The sequence below is a fragment of the Amborella trichopoda genome, chromosome 5 (assembly GCF_054954075.1).
Source record: "Amborella trichopoda isolate Santa Cruz 75 chromosome 5, AtrichopodaSantaCruz75HAP2 v2.0, whole genome shotgun sequence".
NCBI lineage: Eukaryota > Viridiplantae > Streptophyta > Magnoliopsida > Amborellales > Amborellaceae > Amborella > Amborella trichopoda.
In genome coordinates this window covers 39944693-39964549 of record NC_142340.1, presented here as the reverse complement: position 1 = coordinate 39964549, position 19857 = coordinate 39944693, and the positions used below count along the sequence as shown (strand labels likewise).

At 34.2% G+C, this 19857-nt stretch overlaps 1 protein-coding gene across 1 annotated transcript; it reads left to right on the top strand.

Annotated features, from left to right (window-relative positions):
* The first annotated feature begins 6660 nt into the window (after positions 1 to 6660).
* Positions 6661 to 14833, top strand: LOC18425042 (coleoptile phototropism protein 1). The gene is made up of 3 exons (XM_006829613.4): positions 6661 to 7243; positions 7505 to 7717; positions 14117 to 14833. Exons 1-3 carry the CDS (start codon positions 6740 to 6742, stop codon positions 14732 to 14734), a joined length of 1335 nt encoding a protein of 444 aa, XP_006829676.2. The 5' UTR covers positions 6661 to 6739; the 3' UTR covers positions 14735 to 14833.
* The last annotated feature ends 5024 nt before the right edge of the window (positions 14834 to 19857 follow it).

The window sequence follows — 19857 nt, the reverse complement described above, 5'->3', positions numbered from 1 at the left end:
AAATTTGACCTTTGAATTCACTTATAATGCTCAATAAGGCTATAAAGTGATCTCCAAAGCTTGCAATATTCTATTTTGATCAAATAATTTATCAAAACAATCCAAATCATGTTGATCTTTTGTGCGTTACATTATTTATCGAGTTGTGAACGGTGACTCGAGCTATTTACTGTAGAGAACCGCTGGTTCTTCTTCAGAACTGGGCGATATGATCTTAATCGATATGGGCTCCCGATTCCCATGTCGACTCGGGCCCGTTTCAACTCGCCATTTTTTTAAAAATTGCATTATAGGGTAAGAGTATCAAGTGCTCAAAAATGTTGAATACATTAAATATATACTCCATGTGTCTATAAAAAGACTATTTATCTTTGATATATATATATATATATATATATATATATATATATATATATATATATATCTATTTATTTATTTTTATTTTATTTATTTATTTATTTATTTTTATTTTATTTATTTATTTTTATTTTATTTTTTATCTAACAAAACCATTGTCGAGTACCCTTTCAATTCTTGATCTCTTTATAAACAATCTCATATAAACACTTCCAAATAATTTCTCCTTCCTTCTTTCACCAACTGCCATCTGTAACATCAGCTTATCTCTTTGCTTCCCATGCATCCCGTACGTGAAGTTCCTGCAGCTCTCTCTTTCTCCCTCATGTAACGTACGTATATGCCTTGGGTAGCATTTCCCTCCCTCTCACACCTGCATTTAATACATTTTACGGGTACAGGTCTCTCTTGATCTCTTCTATACCTAGCATGTGTGTGACGCCTCTCCCTCAAGTGCCTTATGTATAAGAAAGATTTATACATGACCCCACACGCGTATATAAAGTATTTGAGAGCATGAAGGATGATTGGGATGGCTCGATTATAATGTCACAAATTGGTTCTAGAGCATCTAACATTGATCAGATAACTCAAAGCGTTTTATTTCCAGTTTTTATTACACAAATCGTTTTCGAATGAAATTTAGGGCATGCATATATATATGACAGAGGCACATATGTTCAAAAAAGTAAAAAAATATTTCATTAGATAGAAATTTATTAGAATACCCATGAAACTCTTGGTTACATTTTGGTCATCTACTTTTTCTGGAAATATCTTTTTTTTTTTCTTGGTGCGCCCCAATAAGAATATATCATCATCATCATCAAGATTTTTTTCAATTAATTAGGGTCAACTACATGAATCATGATCCGTCATTTTGCTCTGTTTAAAGTCCTACCCTTGGTGAGACCATAAGCCCCCATATATTTTCGGACTACTTCCAACCACATCCTTTTAGGCTTACCCTTTGCCTCTTTCAATCCTTCCACTTGAACTAACGTGCATCTTCTAACATGTGTTGTACTGGATCGATGCCATACATGGCTAGCCCACCTAAGTCTACTATCTCTCATCTTATCGCCTAATGGTATTTTAATTTTAAATTTTTTGACTTTTAAACTGGGGGATAAAAGCAAGAAAAAATATTGTTTAAGTTGGGGTAAAAGTGTTATGAGAAAAGATGTCTACAAATTTCATTTTGGGGGTTTCTATAATTTTCCCTTTTTAATATCCATATATCTTGCATTAAAATAGTCAATTGGAGGGTTTTCTAACCTTTTCCACTAGATCTAGTGGTGAACGTGGAAATCTATTACGTCACAATAGATAACAAGAAAATATGATATTTACAAGTACACTTTAATAGTAAGGAAATGGAAAGACATTACTGAGATTACCCGAGATTTTCCAAAATCACCAAATCCATTAGGCGTGGTGGGGGTGAAAAATCTATTACGGGTTGACGATTAATCTTTGGAAATCTTTCATGTGTGTCTCTCTGCCCTATCCCCACTTAAGAAAAATATTTTCCTCTCTCACGTGTACATTGTATTGTATAATTACTAAAGTAAGTAGAACGTATAGGGGATATGAAAAGGAGAATCTAAATTGATTTGAACAAGTGTACGAGGACAATTTTTTACTGCAATCATAATGAAAAATTTCTACATCCCTCTATCCCCAATTTGGGTTGTAGCTCTCATCTGACCCTCATATAAAAACAAAAAGTTTTAATAATTGGTAAGTGAAAGTAAGGGAGTGGTAGAACTTGACGAGGGACAATTTTCTATTGCAATTATAATAAAAAAAATTCTATATCCTTCTATCTCCAATTTGGGTTGTAGCCCGCCATCAGTGCTCTATTATAAAAATAATAATAATAAAAATAATAATTAGTAACCGATGAGAAATTAAACAACACAATCATAATAAAAACTTTTACACAACATAATCCTCATAAGAGATTAGTAAAAGCTCAATTGAAATAAGATACTTCTTTAGTCTCCTCCAATGCTTCAAAATTTTCTATTGAAATTATCAAACCTTCTAGTTTACTAATCAAACTTCTTCTAAGTTTTTAACTTGTACCATAAAGATTTTGTATCATAAATTTATTGTTTATTTAAAATTATATATAGAGAGACATGTGAAAGACTTATATACAAAGTAAATAAAAATAAGGCTTATCACAATAAAATCATGTTATTCCACTCATATTATTCCAATGACTTATCATGTTGAAACCAAAATCTAATCATGTTAGTCAAACATAGCTATATTTTTTATATTTGGGTGGTAATGTATTTCTCATATTTCTTCCAGACATAGCGAAACAGTAGTAATGTATTTCCTAAATTGCATTTAAATACTACCCAAACAATGACAATCCATTTACAGATAATGTATTACGCAGTAATGTATTACGCTCGTAATATATTTTACAGACAATATATTTCTCAGTATCCAAATAGCCCTAAATTTCTAACGTTAACTCTTCATATAAATTTTACAAACAATATATTTCCAAGCAATGGTTTAAAAGCGGATCAGTGACCAGGATCGGGCATCTCAAAACCGATCCAGATCGGCGAATAGACGATCCGGATCGGGAATCGACTGAATCGGTTGGATTAAAGCTTCAAAAAAATCCGAAAAAATTATTAAAATTCATTATAAATATTGTTTTTTAGGAATCCAATAAGAAATAAAGGTACTACACTATTAACTTTCATTTTTTTCGTCAATTTGTGAATATTGAGATGCTCTTTCCCTGTATAAACTTATGTTAACCATTAAATTTACATCACATAAAAGAAAAATCATAGAATTATCATAGATAAAATATATAATTATACATGGACTACTATAAAGAGTAGACTAATCAATGAAAGAATGGCCATTAAAATTTTGTTTTGGCGAAAAACCCTAATCAGCTAAAAAAATCCAAATTATTACAATCTAACAAACTATAATCCAAAATTATTAAAACCTAACTAATTATAATATTATATACTAAAATTATAATTATTAGTTTATATTTTATAATTATTTTATTAGACAAATAATAACAAATTAAAAATATTTTATAATATTATCTAATTTAAAATGTATTATTAACAACCGTAAGAAAAATAGTGCATTACATGATTGATAATGTAAAAAGTAATAAATAAAATAAAAGATTTGGTTATCAATGTAAAAATTAATAAAATGCGTACAAATTTTGAAAATAATACTTCAATTTTTCAAAAATTTATTTTTTTAGGTTTCTATAATAAATTTAGTGAAAGAGATTGTTAGTCGAAAGGTGGAGATTTCTATTTTTTTATACTTTTCATATTATTTAAAAAAATAATTATACCACTATATACAAAAAAAATTAACTGCTATATAAAAAGTTAAATTTTTTATTTTTTATTTTTTTATATTATTTACAAAAATATTTATACAATATATACAACACAAAAAAATAACGCCCACGGGGGGACTCAACCTTGAGAGGTCACATAAAGAACCAAAGGTTTTAACCACCTCACCATATATGATTATAACTTGATGATTAATAAAATACATTTAAATTCCCTTTTCATTTAATGATGTTTGAGAATTATCCCACATCGAAAGATGGGTATTCCACTTTGGTATATAAATACCTATGTAACATAGATTAAAATATTTGTGTAGAAATATTAGGGTATAGAAATATTAGGGTAACCTCACACGTGTCGCACGCGTGTACGTGCGTGTCGCACACGTGCAGGAAGGGAACCGGGTAGAACTGAATTGGAACCGGCGGTTCTTCTCTAAAACCGGGCGGTTCTCGATTTTATATCGAAATCGACACGGGCTGTACCGGTTCCCGAATCGAGTCCGGTTCAACTCGCCGATTTTTAAAACATTGTTTCCAAGTATCCAAATGACCCACTCTTCATATAAATTTTTCCTTTCTTTCTAACTGGTCCACGTATGTAGGCATGTTGTTATGCGCACGTACTCTCTCAATGCATTTATGTGACCAACCGTGATGGATCTCCATTGTAAAAAATGAAAATAACTGGGATATTTTTGTAGGATAGGTAATTTTTTATTAATGAAAACAGCACCTCATGTTGCCTTCCTTTTCTTTTGTACCCATAGCAATGAGGGCCTTAAAAATACATTCTCATATCTCCTAAATGCCCTCATTGGCTCCGCTCTGCCAAGGAATTTTTATCTGGAGCTAGTGATTGGTATCCTCTAGTCTAGTTAAAACCAATGCTGACGGGAAAGGGGTTGATTCTGGTGGTAGCACCCCCATATTTTAGTTATTACATTGTGACTTTCATTTATATTTTAGTTATTACATTGTGACTTTCATTTCTACTGACACCATCTCACCAATACTTTTAAAAACTAACTCTTAAATTATTTCAAAAAACGGATAAGGACATGTAATCCCCATTAAATTACCCCCCCAAAAAAAAAACCAGTGTTGGCGTTGCACATGTTGGTGGGATAGGTTGGACAAGATTAAAATAATAATAATATGTGCGATAGTCACTACAAAAAACCACGATTTGGGGAGAAAATTTTGCCCAAGGCCGGGCCGGGTCGAGTCCTATTAATTTGGCCTGAGTCGGCCAGGTTCAGACAGAGAGAGAGAAAGAAAGACAGGGGCCACTGCACAAGGCCCTGCTTTGACAGAGAAAGTCCTACCCAAAGAGAGAGGAAGGGGGAGAGAGAAGGGCAGGGCGAGAGAGAGAGAAGGGTAGAGAGGGAGGAAGGGAAAGAGGAGGGGCCTTGCCGAGAGAGAGAAAAGAGATTGAGGGTTTGAGATGAGAGATGAGAGATGACATTGAGACTTATGGATAATGGGGCTCTCCTTTTTTTTTTCAAGCTACTTCACCGTGTATTGATAAATTGCCTAAGTAGGAAGCTTACTAGGGTAGGCCAGGTAGGGGATCTAACCCCCTAGGGGTTGGACCCTTAGACTCAGGGCTTATCCATTGGGTGAGCTCGAGCAACCCAAGCGAGTCTGAATCAACTCTTTCCAGCACTAGTGATAATTTTAAAATATGAATTATAATAAAAAAAGAAAAAATTTATACAAGATTGCAGTTTTATTTGTAGAAATAAGGTCGCACTAATTTATACTATTCATTATATTTGGATAATGTAAATTTACCAAGTGTCTTAAAAATAAACAACATAGAATATTTGTACTATCCAACTAAAATAAACAGTGTAATCTAAAGTCAAAATTGATAATAGTAAAAAAAAAAGTCAAAAGTAGTGTTTGGTTGGTTTTGACAAATCGGACTGGCCAAACAAAATTGGCCAATACGTTTTTCAATATATTACATATTTTAAAGTATTAATCTTATTTTTTATAGTTTAAATTTTACTCAACCAGTTCGTCCCCTGGACAGATTGGTTTTAACTAGACAAGTCCCCTTGCCAAATCCAATCCAAAAGAATCCATTTGATCGTCCAATCATGCGAAACTGGTCATCAGACAAAACAAACTCATTTTCGACCGAAACTAATTGTTTTAGGAAAAATTACTAAAACCCCTTTTGACTCAATTTTCCATATATCCTCCTTCAATTATTTTTTAATCACAATTTTTATCTCAAAACTAACTTTTATAGTAAAGACCCAACCTTTGTTGGACCCAATCATATTCTAGTCAGGCGTTGAATCACCAAAGACGGTCTGATACATATTCTTGTCAAACCGCCATTGCAAACTATTGGACCGCTCTAAAAAAATGCTAGACTGCAACTAGGAACTGTCGGACCGTATCACCAAATTGCTAAGCCGAATAGTGCATCCAAAAAAAACATTGTCATACCGCTCTAAAAAAGTGCTATACCGCAATTAAGAACTTTCGGACCGCATTACCAAACCGCTAGAATGGAGAGTGCATCCAAAAAAAACACTACCAGACCGTTTTAAAAAAGTGTCCCACCACACCAAAGAATTGTCGGACCGCAACCAAAACATTGTTGGACAACCTATTATTTGCAGGACCGATAGAGAGAGAGAGGCGTGGACCTTATTGAAAAAAAAAAAAAAAGGTATTTTGGTCTTGAGTTGGGCTCACATTTTGACTTAGGGTAAACGCTATACAAAACGGTACCGGGGTTTAGTAAATGATCTAAAAGATTGTTGAGGGAGGTTATCTAAGAAGTTACAACTTGGGGGTATATGTAATTCTCTGACCAAACTAACCAAAGTGGCATACCTATGCTCCCAAGTCCTTGTCTTACTGCAAAAACACCTCCTCATATATATTCCCCTAATTTTAAGTGAAATACAGAGAGTGAGAGAGAACCAACACCATAAGAGAGTTACAGAGCAACCAAATGCCATAAGTGAGGGAGAGATTCTCCTGAAAATGGAGAAATCGGGTGAAAAAGGGCTAGCCATATCGGAGTGGTCTAACCAAAATTGCCAAATCACAGTCGACCCCTGGTTCGATGACTCCTCCATTCTCGACATCGACTACTTCGTCAAGACAATCGCCACCGTCAAATCCAAGGATGTGCGGCCCGATCTCGTCGGCTCCATCATCACGCACTACGCCTCCAAATGGCTCCCCGAGCTTTCCGGCGAGAAACTCGCAGGAAAGAACACTGGAAAATCAGAGAACTTCGGCTCCTCCCAAATTAAGAAGAGATTTTTTGTGGAAACTTTGGCTTCAATTTTGCCTCAAGAAAAGGACTCTGTTCCCTGCGGCTTTGTTTTCCGGCTCCTCCGTACCGCAATGGCAGTCGGCGCCGAGCCCAGCTGCAGAGTGGAGCTCGAGCAACGAGCCGGCTCGCTCCTCGAGCATGCCACTCTACACGACTTGATGATTCCTGCGTTCTCTCATACCAGTCGTACTCTTCTTGATTTACAGGTAGTGTCTTTTGTACTGATAAAGGGCATTTCCTTTTATACTCTGCCGAGTCCGAGTAACTGTAGCAGTCCGCATTGGACACTTCAATTTTTTTCCGGGGATTAATGTCCCTGGTGTTTCTTTTCTAGTTTTCAAAATCCATCTCAAACGTATGCATAAATGCATCTTGTCCGCTCAAATTCAAATCTTATCTAGTAATTGGACTCAGTAAGAGATATATGTACTCTCTCTCATGTGAGGCTCTTCACTCTGAATATTCAGGTGGTTCTTAGGGTTTTGACAAAGTTTTTGTCCTCGGAAGAGGGCGGCGCCACCATCGTGAAAGTGGCGAAATTGATCGACTGCTACTTGGCGGAGGCGGCGCTCGACGGAAACCTAACGGTGATGGAGTTCGAGGGGCTCGCCGCAGCGCTCCCATCGCATGCCAGGGCGTGTGAAGATGGGCTATACAGAGCCATAGACACTTACCTCAAAGTAAGGTTTCTTCCTCTTTTCATAATACTATGCACGTTATGTTGATTGTTTAGTAGCATACACGAGAAGCCCATCTGCCGTCCACTTTCAAAACAGGTGGAGATCACCCGTTCTGCACCGATTTCATATTCGTGGGGCGGTTCATCTCAACCGTCGGTTTTGTAAGATGGTGGATGGCCTTTGTACACAAGCACCTGTATTGTACTCGTTTTCGATTGGTGGATGTTTTACTGGTTCATATATGTTTCGGGTTTGGACCGAAATTTCGGAAGTAGACGTTTGTGGCATTGCCCTATGGAAAAATGGTAGCAATTTCAGCGGAAAGTTTCGTTTCGGCTGATTTCGATAAAAACTTCGTACGGGGGCAAAATTGGATAATTTGAAATTTTGTCCAGGCAGGGCAAAGTTGGATGATTGGGTTTAGGCGTAGGCCGGGCAATGGGCTGGGTGGACGAAACTTGCCCAACTGGATATGCCTAGCCCTAAAAAAAGTAGGGCTTAGGCCAGGCTAGGGTTTATGCGGATCCGGTTTGGCCTAGTTTCGAGGCTTTTTTTTTTTATCCTTTAGTTATTTTTCATTGAAATAACAAACAGGGCCATAGCCGGCGTTACGATGGGGACAAAGGCCAAGCTTGGCCTTGGCCCAATTGGTTGCCACCTTTAGTTTAGAATGCAATTATTTGTTCTTTGGGAAAAGTTTATATAGGGCCGAGGCTTTCTCTAAACAATCAAATTCAAGCCTACCTCAAAATTTTTACTAAAAAAAGGTGTTTTGATGCCTAAATGTCCTCAAATTCATCATCTCAACATCCAGATGCATGGACATAAGAAAAAAATGGATTTCAAATTTTCGAAATAGTGTATTATATAATGCACTTTTAGATAGTCAATTTTCAAGATTTTAAATTTTTCATAGATCTCTCGACCTACATTATTTTTTAAGCTTTAAATTTTATAAATAAAGATGACAATAGATTTTAAGATTATCAAAAAGATTTCTAATATTAAAACTACATTTCTCGAAACTATTTAAAGGTAGATTCTAATTTGATTGTTTAGAGCCTAGGCTCTATACAAACCGCACCCTTGTTCTTTTCTTGGGTGCATTAGGCCGAGTCTTTTGTTTTCAGGCAAAGTACATAACGTGTCAAAAAGACCAAATCACAATCTCATCTCTTATACGTTCCCCTCGATACCTCCTGATAAGACAGGAGATATTGAGCACACAAAAATTATCACCATTCAACCTTAAAAAAAACAGGAAAAAGCTTATATAAAAGGTATCAACTTTATATTGTACGGGTTACGTGAAGGTTATTCCTACGCTGAAAAACTCTCAAATTAATTTTCTCGACCTCGTAGATATGAAAAAAAAAAAAGGAAGTTTTAGTCTTAAAAATAGTTCATCTCTTAATACATTATTTAGACCGTTTATTTTCAAAATTTTCAAGTGTGTATAGATCTATTTGATCATCACAATTTCTAGAATTTAAAATTTCATTATTGGAAGTAACAATAGATTTTCATATCATCGTAAGGCTTTGTGGCACCGAAACAGTATTTTCGGCGTAGTTTTGAGGCATACCTTACTTCAATAGTATTAGGTTGACAACTTATACAAACCTCACCCTAAAAACAAATCTCCCTGCTCTTTATATTTCACAAAATAAGGTAAGGACGTCGTTAGAATGCGAGCCAAGCCTGCATATGTAGAAATACAAGCCTCTTAATAAATTTATTTTCGAGATGGATTTTTGGACTTAATTTTTAAAAATATGTAATCTCTAAAATAGAGATCAGGAATATTGAAATGTAAATAAATTTTAAAAACTAAAAATAATAATTTTATTAAAAAAACATTTGGACCGTCAATTTCAATTGTTTTTAGATGAACCACATAAAATGAATGCTTTATACCTATGGACTGCATATGTAGAAATGCAATCCGGCCCGCATAAAGCAATTTTCCTTAAGATAAACCATTTAATGTTAGTACGGGAATGTGACAACTATCCTTGGCCGTTAACTGTAAGATTGGGTGGTTAGGAATAATGTCCTAGACCATGCTCAAAGCTTAAGAAATGTCTTTCAATTTTTGTGATAGACCTTGAAGATCTTATGGCTTTAAGTGATTGTGAACATCTTGTTCTAAACGATTTTAAAATATACAATCTTTTATATATATATATATCATCGGTTACTCTACAATTTTATGCCATGCACATATACCTGCTTCATACTCCATAAAAGTGTACCTAATTCCCATGAGATGTTTGTATTCACCAATCTCTCCAATGTTTTAGTAAGATATTGGTATATGAGAATATCCATATCACCGTACCTGAGATATCATCATTCACAAATATTATATATATATATATATATATATATATATATATATATATATATATATATATATATATATATATATATATATATATATATATATATATATATATATATATATATATATATATATATAGCGAAAAGAGGGGATTAGCCCACTAGTTCATATGAACATATGAGCCCTTGAATCTGAGCCGATCTGAAGATCACGGTTGTCCGATAGTGTTTGAATTTTAGTTTTTTTTTTTACAAATTCAAATCACTTGAAATTTTGGACGTGTGTTTATCAAAAATAGGTGAATCTTTGAAAATATCAAAAAACTATTTAACATGAAATAAATTGATCAAAATACTCCCAAAAGATTCGGGGGGTATGTTGGTCTTTTTTTTACAAATAATTTTTTATATATTTTTATTAAGTGCGCTTTGATGAGTAGAACATACACCTAAAATTTCAAGTGATTTAGATCTATAGAAAAAAACATAAAATTGAAGCACTACCGGACATCCGTGATCGTCAAATGAGCTCAGATTCATATGTTCATATGAGCTAGTGGGCTACTCCCATCTTTTCCCATATATATATATATATATATATATATATATATATATATATATATATATATATATATATATATATATGATCTAATGCAACAGTTGTATAGTGGTATAATGCAACCACACCTCTAGAAAACCATATTTTTGGTATTTGTATGATCCCAAATTTTACACATACATTATCTTCATCCTCATAATCAATCATACTTTAAAAACAAATACAATTTTCACCTTAGATATGGTCAAAATTTATACCCACCCAACAATGAATCTCGACCATCCATTTAGTGAATTTCAAGATCTAGACCTTAACAAATTTAAAATCCCTTTTTTCTTTTTATCATTATTAATCTAATGATGATAACACTTTGTAAAAATTTTGGAAATAAAAAAATGCTTCTGAGGCCTATATCTAACCATCTCAATAAAATGGACGGATTATATTAATTGGGCTAGAATGGAAACTTTCTAGAACTTTTTTTTCTTTTCATTTCTTTGTGATTGTTCTTCAGAATGAAAAGAGTGAACATTTAAAAATTCGTGTCAAACAAATGTCTCTAACGTAGTTTTTGAAGATGATTGCATTATACTACTATACAACTGTTGCATGAAATCATTCCCTATATATATATATATATATATATATATATATATATATATATATATATAGGGTGTTTAGAATGAGATTTTGATTATCAGAGCCTTGTCCCAACTATTTGGGGCCACCTTACTAATTTTTGGTATAGGTGATTTCTTAAAAACTATTCTTAAGGCATAAAGTGAAACAAAAACTAGAGGAGAAAGACATCAAAGAATTGAGAGGATTCATTGTTCACTTTGAGGGGAAATATTAGAAAAAGGGGAAATATTAGAAAAAGGGGTTGAAACCCTTTATCATATCATTAGAGGAATCAAAAGATTAGAAATTACATTTGAATGTAATTTCATATTTCTGTATCACTCAGGTACATCCTCAAAAAAAAAAAAAAAAAGTGTATAGAGAGACCATTAGTTTTAGTGCAAGGAAATTTCAAATCATATCGTTTTAAGTGTACTTTTTACTAAACTTGAAGCCTCACAAAAACTTTCTTGAACTTCGTGAGACTCTAAGCCATCCAATTGGATATCTAATAGCTATGATTAATTGTGGCTTCCTTGTACTAAAGATAAATGCTCACTTAGTATACAATCCCAAAAAAATTATTGAAACCTTTCTAAATTACCCCTGTTCAGTGTTGCAGGGCTAGAATAATTAGACGTATTTTGATAGTTTTATCTCCCTAAAGATGACTTAAAGGAATTGTAATTGAGGATAAAATTACCAAAGTAGCACTAATTGTTCTAGCTTCCCAACATCAATAGTAGCAATTTCGAAATCCTGAGGAAGTACTTGGTTGATATAGAAACTGCATATCCTCAAGTATTTGACCTCTTTAGTGATATTATAAGGGTTACAACATCTTTTTTTATATTTTACCTTTTTTTTCTTTGGACGCAAGTTAACCTAGGATATCTCCAGACCTCCTAGGTATGAAAAGGTCACCCCCACTTTCCAAGTTCCCCTCTAATACAATCCATCTAAAAAGTAATTGTGCTGGCCATTGTACACACATGCCATGGGAATGACTTGATTATTCTCTTGTGGGTGATTATTGATAATAACAAGGTTATGTGCTTGCAAAGGCATTTGCCTATCAAGTGAGCGATGTTTTAATGATCTCCATAGAAAAGAGAATGGTTAATTTTTAATGGCTTTAAGTGTGGATTAAATCGAGTTTGAAATCTACTTAAACCATAATTTTTTGATGATTAGGCTGGACTTAGCATCTTATATTATCCTATGTCTAATCAACATATATGAATGTTTGATCAATCTTTATGTTTTTCAGTGATTTGAATGTAGCCTGCATTATTTAAATTCAAATTTTGGGTGAAAATATCACTTGGAATTGTTAGAATGACTAAAATGTTGTAAGAGCCTTTCTGTGACTATGACCAATGTACTCGACATTGTGCGGCGGTTATGGCGACCTAACACCACCTATTTTGTAGGTTTAGTTTCTTGAGATTGTAATGCATGACTTCCTTTTTAACCACTTCCACCTGCTCCACTGTAGCTTGCTAACAAATAGTGAATTTTGATTGAAAACCCTATATTTGCTTGAAAACTTCATGAAAATTTTGATCAGAGGCAAAACTTTACTCTCATGAGTTTTCACTGAGATTAACTGAAAAAGCAAGATTTCTCAATGATATTCAACCATTTTTAATAAGAATTGCTTTTATGTGATCCTTGCTCAACCACCTATTAGTTTACAGCCACGGTAGATCGACCTAGGGTTGTGTGGTCCCTAAAAGGCTTTCAAGATAGTGCATCTTTTAGAGGACTTTAGCAAGTGTTTCACACCTTGTTGAACAGTTTCATCAGCCAGTCAATACCAATTTCCCCTATGCACTTCCAAACCTCTATCAGGATATCATCTGATCTCGAAGTCTTTCCTATCTTCATCCTTTTCAAATTTTACTCATAGAGTATATTTGCCCTAGACTTTAGTGGCATCACAAAGAGATTCTATATCGGCAGCATTAATAATTCATGGATAGAAGGGGCATCCCATGACTCTGGGTGTGAACAAGGTTCTTGTTAGGTCAGAAGGTTCTTGGGAACCTCTCCAAGATGATTCTTGCAATGGAGTTTCTGGACCCTACAGGTTAAACGCAATCTTTAGCCGAGGCTAGTTTAGTTCTCTCACTTTTCCTATTGTTTCAAAAAGTTCATACCTGTTTTGACCACTACCGGCCGGATCTTCGTTCCTTATCAATGTGGCAATGAGTTCAAAGTGCTCTGCCTCAGAAACAATGAAGAATGCACATCCACATTTATCTCAGAAGGCCGAAGTTTCGCCGCAGTTAAGCTAGTGGAAAAGAAACTCTGTGGTTATCTGCAATGGGCGCCATGGTTAAGTGATTCCAAGCTAGGTTTTGGCTTGGTTAAATCTTTTTATTTTAGGCTTTAAAGGTCCCTAAAATGAGAGTCTTACCTTCAGTAGAACCAAAAAATAAAAAAACTGAAAATTAGACTGTCTATTGTAAAATCTGATGAAGAGGTTGTGACTGCCCTCAAAGTTTGAGAAATTTTTTCCTTGTAATATCTATGGACTGTAGCTTGACAGATTTTATATCTAATGGCTTTAAGAAGTTTGTTGCTTCTCCCTTGACAAACTTATTTGAATGAGAAAGCACAATGGTTACCTCAGGAGCTATACAAGTATGGATTTCACAGAACATGGCCTGGTGGTAGAGATTTAAAGAAACATAGACTTTAAAATATTTGTATAGGAATCTATTGGTTTGGAAAATAGCATAATTCTCATCTTTTCTTTCTCCTGCATCTTCCTTGTGTTCGTCCACCACGACTGATTCACCGTCATATGTCTCCTCCATCTTCCTCGTGATCGTCCACCACCACTGATTTACCGTCGTATGTCAAAACAGGCGCACCCCGGTCTCTCGAAGCAAGACAGGAAGCGACTTTGCTGTCTTCTCGACGGCCGAAAGCTCTCTCAGGAGGCCTGTATCCATGCTGCCCACAATGACCGCGTCCCCGTGCGCACTGTCATCCACGTCCTCCTCTCCGACCGCACAAAGCTCCACCACCATCCCCCTTGCAATGCAGACTCTGGCACTGCCTCCTTCCGAAACCGACGTAGCCCTCCATCTGCTTCCGCAGCTGTTTCTCTCGAAAGCCCTGCCATATGCCAATCCAGAAGAGAGATAGTGCCTCCAGTTCCTCATACAGAGATCAGACGCTTGCGAGAGGATTTACTAAAGCTTCAGGTGATTTGTCAGTCACTACAGTTGCAGGTCGATAAGCTCGTGAGACGGAGGGCAGTGTTTCCCTGGAAGAAGCTGGGAAGGATAGCAGCGGTGCCATTCTTGCGACAGGGTGGTGGCGGTGGAATAGGGGAGGATGTGTGTAGCGCTGTTGGAGGGGGGGAGGGGGAAGGTTGCGGATTCCCGGCTTCGGTGCCTCTTCGTACGCCACAGTATGGGAAGAGCCCAGGAGGGGCCAAGAAGGGAAGGTCTGCTAGGTGGAGGAATTCTGTCTCTTGACGCCACCACCACCACCACATGGTGTACCCAAATTTGATTACTTTTGTTTGTTGATACAATTTAAACTTTTTCAATCGTAAATTTTGTGCGTTATTCATTCACGGCTCTCTCCTCCATTCCACTTCATATTGTTTTGGTAAACGATTTGGGAAGATGTCTGCACTGTAGGAAAACTCGGGCGAGCCAACTCCGACTTGAGTGAGTAATTTGGACTTGCCATCGAGTTCGAGGATCCCCTGTGTGGTTTGACTTATGGATCGTCAAAAAAAAATACAAAAAATCTAAAAAAAATAAGAAATTTAGTTGCAATATATTTTTTATCATTTTGGTTAATATTGGAAAGTGTTTTGGCCATGGATACTAATTTATATGTTACCTACTTTGTGGATTATTTCTAAAATACACCGTGTCAACAATTGATTTTTTAAAATCTACATTTGCTTTACTTTTTTAACCTCATATAGATGTGCTTTGTTGTGCTTTGTTTAATTTTATTTTAATCAGCTTTTTCTTATTTTTGGGGACTTTATATATATATATATATATATATATATATGCCAAATCCCAATTACTTGGCTTAGCCAGGGCCGAGCCCTGTGGTCGAGTCGAGAATTCTAACATTGGTCCTCTTTTCACAACGGGTGCAAATTGGGTTGGGACGACCCTGTGACTTGCCCAATCCACTCGACATAGGTACTCTTGAGGTGCGCCTAAGTGCATCCTGCAATATAAGTTAAGATCGACTTGAACTGGGCCGCATTGGGTCTCCATTCAGGCCATACTCATGGCTAAATGGGTTGTGTTAACCTACTATATATATGGCAAATGTTTTGATAGGTCTAAGGCCTTATCAAATCAAGTAAAGCCTCACCTTATCAAATCAAGTAAAGCCTCACCGCAAAACACAACGAAAATTGCAACACTGGTATCCCCCTCAAATCAATTATCTCGGCCTTGATCATTATAGTTGCGAAAAAAATTAAGATTTTCAACCTTAAAAATAGTTTATACCGTAACACATTATCTAAACTGTCCATTAAGCCCTAAATATAAGTGTTAACAAAACAGCAAGATTTGAACCATTTTTTGAGCTACAAATTTTATAATCAAAGGTGGAAATTGATTTTAGAGCCATCATAGAGATTTCCCATTGCTAAAATATTTTCCGGGTTCAGTTTCAAAGTTCAGCTTTACCATTTTTTTGTCCCGTAAGGCTGAGGCTTATAGAAATTCACATTCACAATGAAAAGATGCAACAAAAGACAATCTATAACTCAACCATCACCGATTAAAGTAAGGCCACCTTCAAATAGTGCAAAAATATATTGTTGTGGGTGTCAGAAATCTTTGTGATAACCTGAAAATTTGTTTTCATCTTTAATTATAAAATTTAAAGATTAAAAAATAGCGTAGATCAAACATATCTATGAATGCATGAACGCTTCAAAATTGACAGTTTGATAATACAATACAAGATACACAAGATCCAAGACTTGAATCTACTTTTTCTCATGTCCATACAATGGCGAGATGATCGAATTGGGGTTTTTTAGCATTGAAACAAGCTCTTCTAGTGAGTTTTTGATGTGCATCTTAATTAAGGTGCTCACACTATGGAATAATTTATCATTGTACTCAACAAATTTTGGACGCTTCTATACCTTTGTTTTGTACATGGAGCTTTTTTTTCGTAAGTGTATTTTTTGTCTTTAGGAGGGGTGTGACATCATCTACAAGGTGTGTAACATCACCTACATAAAATACCACTAGTGTATTCCATATGGGTGATGTCATATCCACATAGTATGTTTCATATGGGTGATCATACCTCATGTGGATGACCTCACACCTTTCTTAATGACCAAAAATATCCTTATTAAAAAACATTATCCATGTACAAAATAAAGACATAGAAATGTCCAAAATTGTTGAGTACAATGATAATTTACTCTATTGTATGAGCACCCTAACATAACATATATATATATATATATATATATATTGATATTAGCCCATTAGCTCATATGAACATATGAGCCCAATGGCCCAGATTGAATCTGGGCGGATTTGAATGTCATGACCTTACTTCGTATTTTAATTTTAATTTTTTTTTTACAGATCCAAATAACTTAAAATTTTAGGTGTATGTTCTTCAAAAATAGGATAATCTAATTAAAATATCAAAAAATATTTTGCAAGAAATAAATTGACCAAAACTATTTTGGTCAATTTATTTTTTACGAATTATTTTTTAAATATTTTTATTAGGTGCACCTTATGAGAAGAACGGACGTTTAAATTTTCAAGTTATTTGGATTTATAGAAAAAAAAATTAAAATTCAAACACAAAATTGAGGTTTTGACCGTCAGATCGGCCCAGATTCAATCTGAGCCATTGGGATCATATATTCAAATGAGCTAATGGACTAATATCGGTATTTTCCATATATATATATATATATATATATATATATATATATATATATATATATATATATATATATATATATATATATATATATATATATATAATTTTTTGCAGAGTGGAGGCTCTAAATAATCAAATTGGAGCCTATCACAAAAATTTCATTGGAAGATATTGTTCAAATATCCTCAAATTGATCTCTCGACATCAAGATGCATGGAAATGAGAAAAAAATGGATTTCAAGTTTTGGAAATAGTATATTTTGTATTGCATTTTTGGACCGTCAATTTTCAAGATTTTCATATTTCAGTCGATCTACACTATTTTTTAAGCTTTAGACTTTATAAATAAAGATGAAAATTTATTTTTAGGCTTCCAGAAAGACTTTCAGTATTGAAACCACATTTTTTGACACTATTTGAAGGTAGGCTCTAATTTGATTGTTTAGAGCCTAGGCTCTATAAAAACTGCACCTATATATATATATATATATATATATATATATATATATATATATATATATGAGGAGTCATTTTTATAACTATCCCACCATTTGATATAGATTTGACTTTGTAATTTAGGGATATAATCACATCTATCCATATCATCTGTTGAGATGTGATCCTCCCATTTTAAAATCCATGAGACCTGATATAAGGCCATAAAATATATGTGGTAGTCTCTTTTTAAACTTTTTCTATTATACTCAAATAATTTTCTCTGTGAAATTTGTAGTTCTTTTGGTAGTATCTGGTTTTTGGATCCCCATATAAAAAACCAATTTTTAAACCAATTTGAAAAATTATTTGGCTCAGTTATTGAAATAAAGATACTAGCAATGGGAATTTTTTGTATTCTGGTATGATAAGACTTCATCCCAAGCCTTTATGTATTCATAGTAATGGTGGTAGGATTTGATTTTAAATCCTTTCGTATTCATGATCCTTGTCTTTAAAGGATCCGGTCGCCATTCTTTGTAAGTAATGACTTTTTTTATTTGGAATTTTGAATATGCTATTTCATTATCGTTATTTCTAAAACGATGAACTGTAAAGACTGATCCTGTTTTTATCATGATACATTCGTACCATTCTCTGCATCTTTCTCCCATATTAGGATGCATATACTGCCTAAGGAATAAAGCAGCTATTTCAGTCGGAGTTTTTGACTGATGCTCATTTTCTATTATCAGCAAAGAAATATATGTTGTCTCTAAGTATATAGATTTTGCACTAAGAGTTTGAGTGCTTATTGGCATTTGGAGGGGAGATTTATCAATATCTTGTATTTGCCTCCGTATTAAAGAATTTGGTGTTAATGGAGATGTTAGGGATGATCCTGGACTAGAAACTATTTCCCTCATTTAGTTCTGCTGGCTCCTTCTGCTCTCCCTGTAAAAATTCTCGAGTCACGAAGTCAGGTAAATAATTGGTATTACCATTAATATGCTCAATAGTAAATTCAAAAGCAGAAAGCATACCTTGCCATCTTGCAAAAATTTGCTTTGACACGAGATTTTTGACATCTTTCTAAAAGATATCCTTGGCTACTTTACAGTCAGTTCTTATGAGGAATAATTGATTAAGTAGATCACTTTAAAATTTTGTAATAGCATCAACAATTGAGAGTATTTTTTTTTTTACTTTTGAATAATTTTGTTGAGCTGGGTTTTAGGTTTTAGAAGTAAATCGGACCAATTGCTCTTGATTATTCATCTTTTGTTTTAACACAGCACCAAGTCCTAGTTCTGAGGCATTTGTTTATACTATTTTCAATGTTGTAGGATTTGACAGAGCTAGGCATAGTAATTCCTTAGCTGTGGTTTTAATTTTTCTTACTGTCTTGGTATGTTCTTCAGTCCATTCTGGAGGATTCTTTTCTAATCTTTGGAATAAAGGCTTTGCATCTAAAGCCAAATCTTTATAAAAATCCGAAATATAATTTAAACAACCAAGGAATCTTTGTAATTCAGTTTTTCATGTAATTATATCTGAAAATTTGGATGCAAATTCTATTGCTCTTTCAATGGGAATAATTCTTCCCTAGAAAATATTATGTCCTAAAAATCTTATTTTTGGCTGGCATAGATTTATTTTTCTTGTTGAAACTACTAAAGCATTTTTTATGGCTTTTATGAATGTACTTAAATGTTTCCAATGTTGATCAATTGATTCAGAGAAAACAAGTACATCATCAATATAGACAATCATAAATTTGGTATAATGATTAAAAAGTTCGTTCATGATATTTTGGAATTCAGATGGTGCATTTTTTAATCCAAACGGCATAGCATTCCATTCAAATTGTCCAAAAGGGACATTAAAAGCAGTTTTATATTTATCCTTTTCGACAATCTGGATCTGCTAATAGCCTGATTTGAGATCAAATTTTGAAAATATACAAGCATTGACTAGTCTATTCAAGAGGTCTCTTTTGTTTAGGATTGGATATCTGATCCATCTTAAAACTTTGTTTCTTGGAGCCCCTCTTTTTATTTCTGAAGCCTTTTCCACATAAACGACCGAACAACTCCATGGAAATGAGCTTTTTCTGATAAGCCTTTTATCTAACAATTCTTTCATTTTTTTTTTGTAAATTTCGAGTAACCTACTATTCATTTGAATAAGCCTTGCGTAAGTAGGAATTTTTCCCTCTCGAAAATCTGGTTCATAAGGAAGTTCTACTATATGTTGTTTT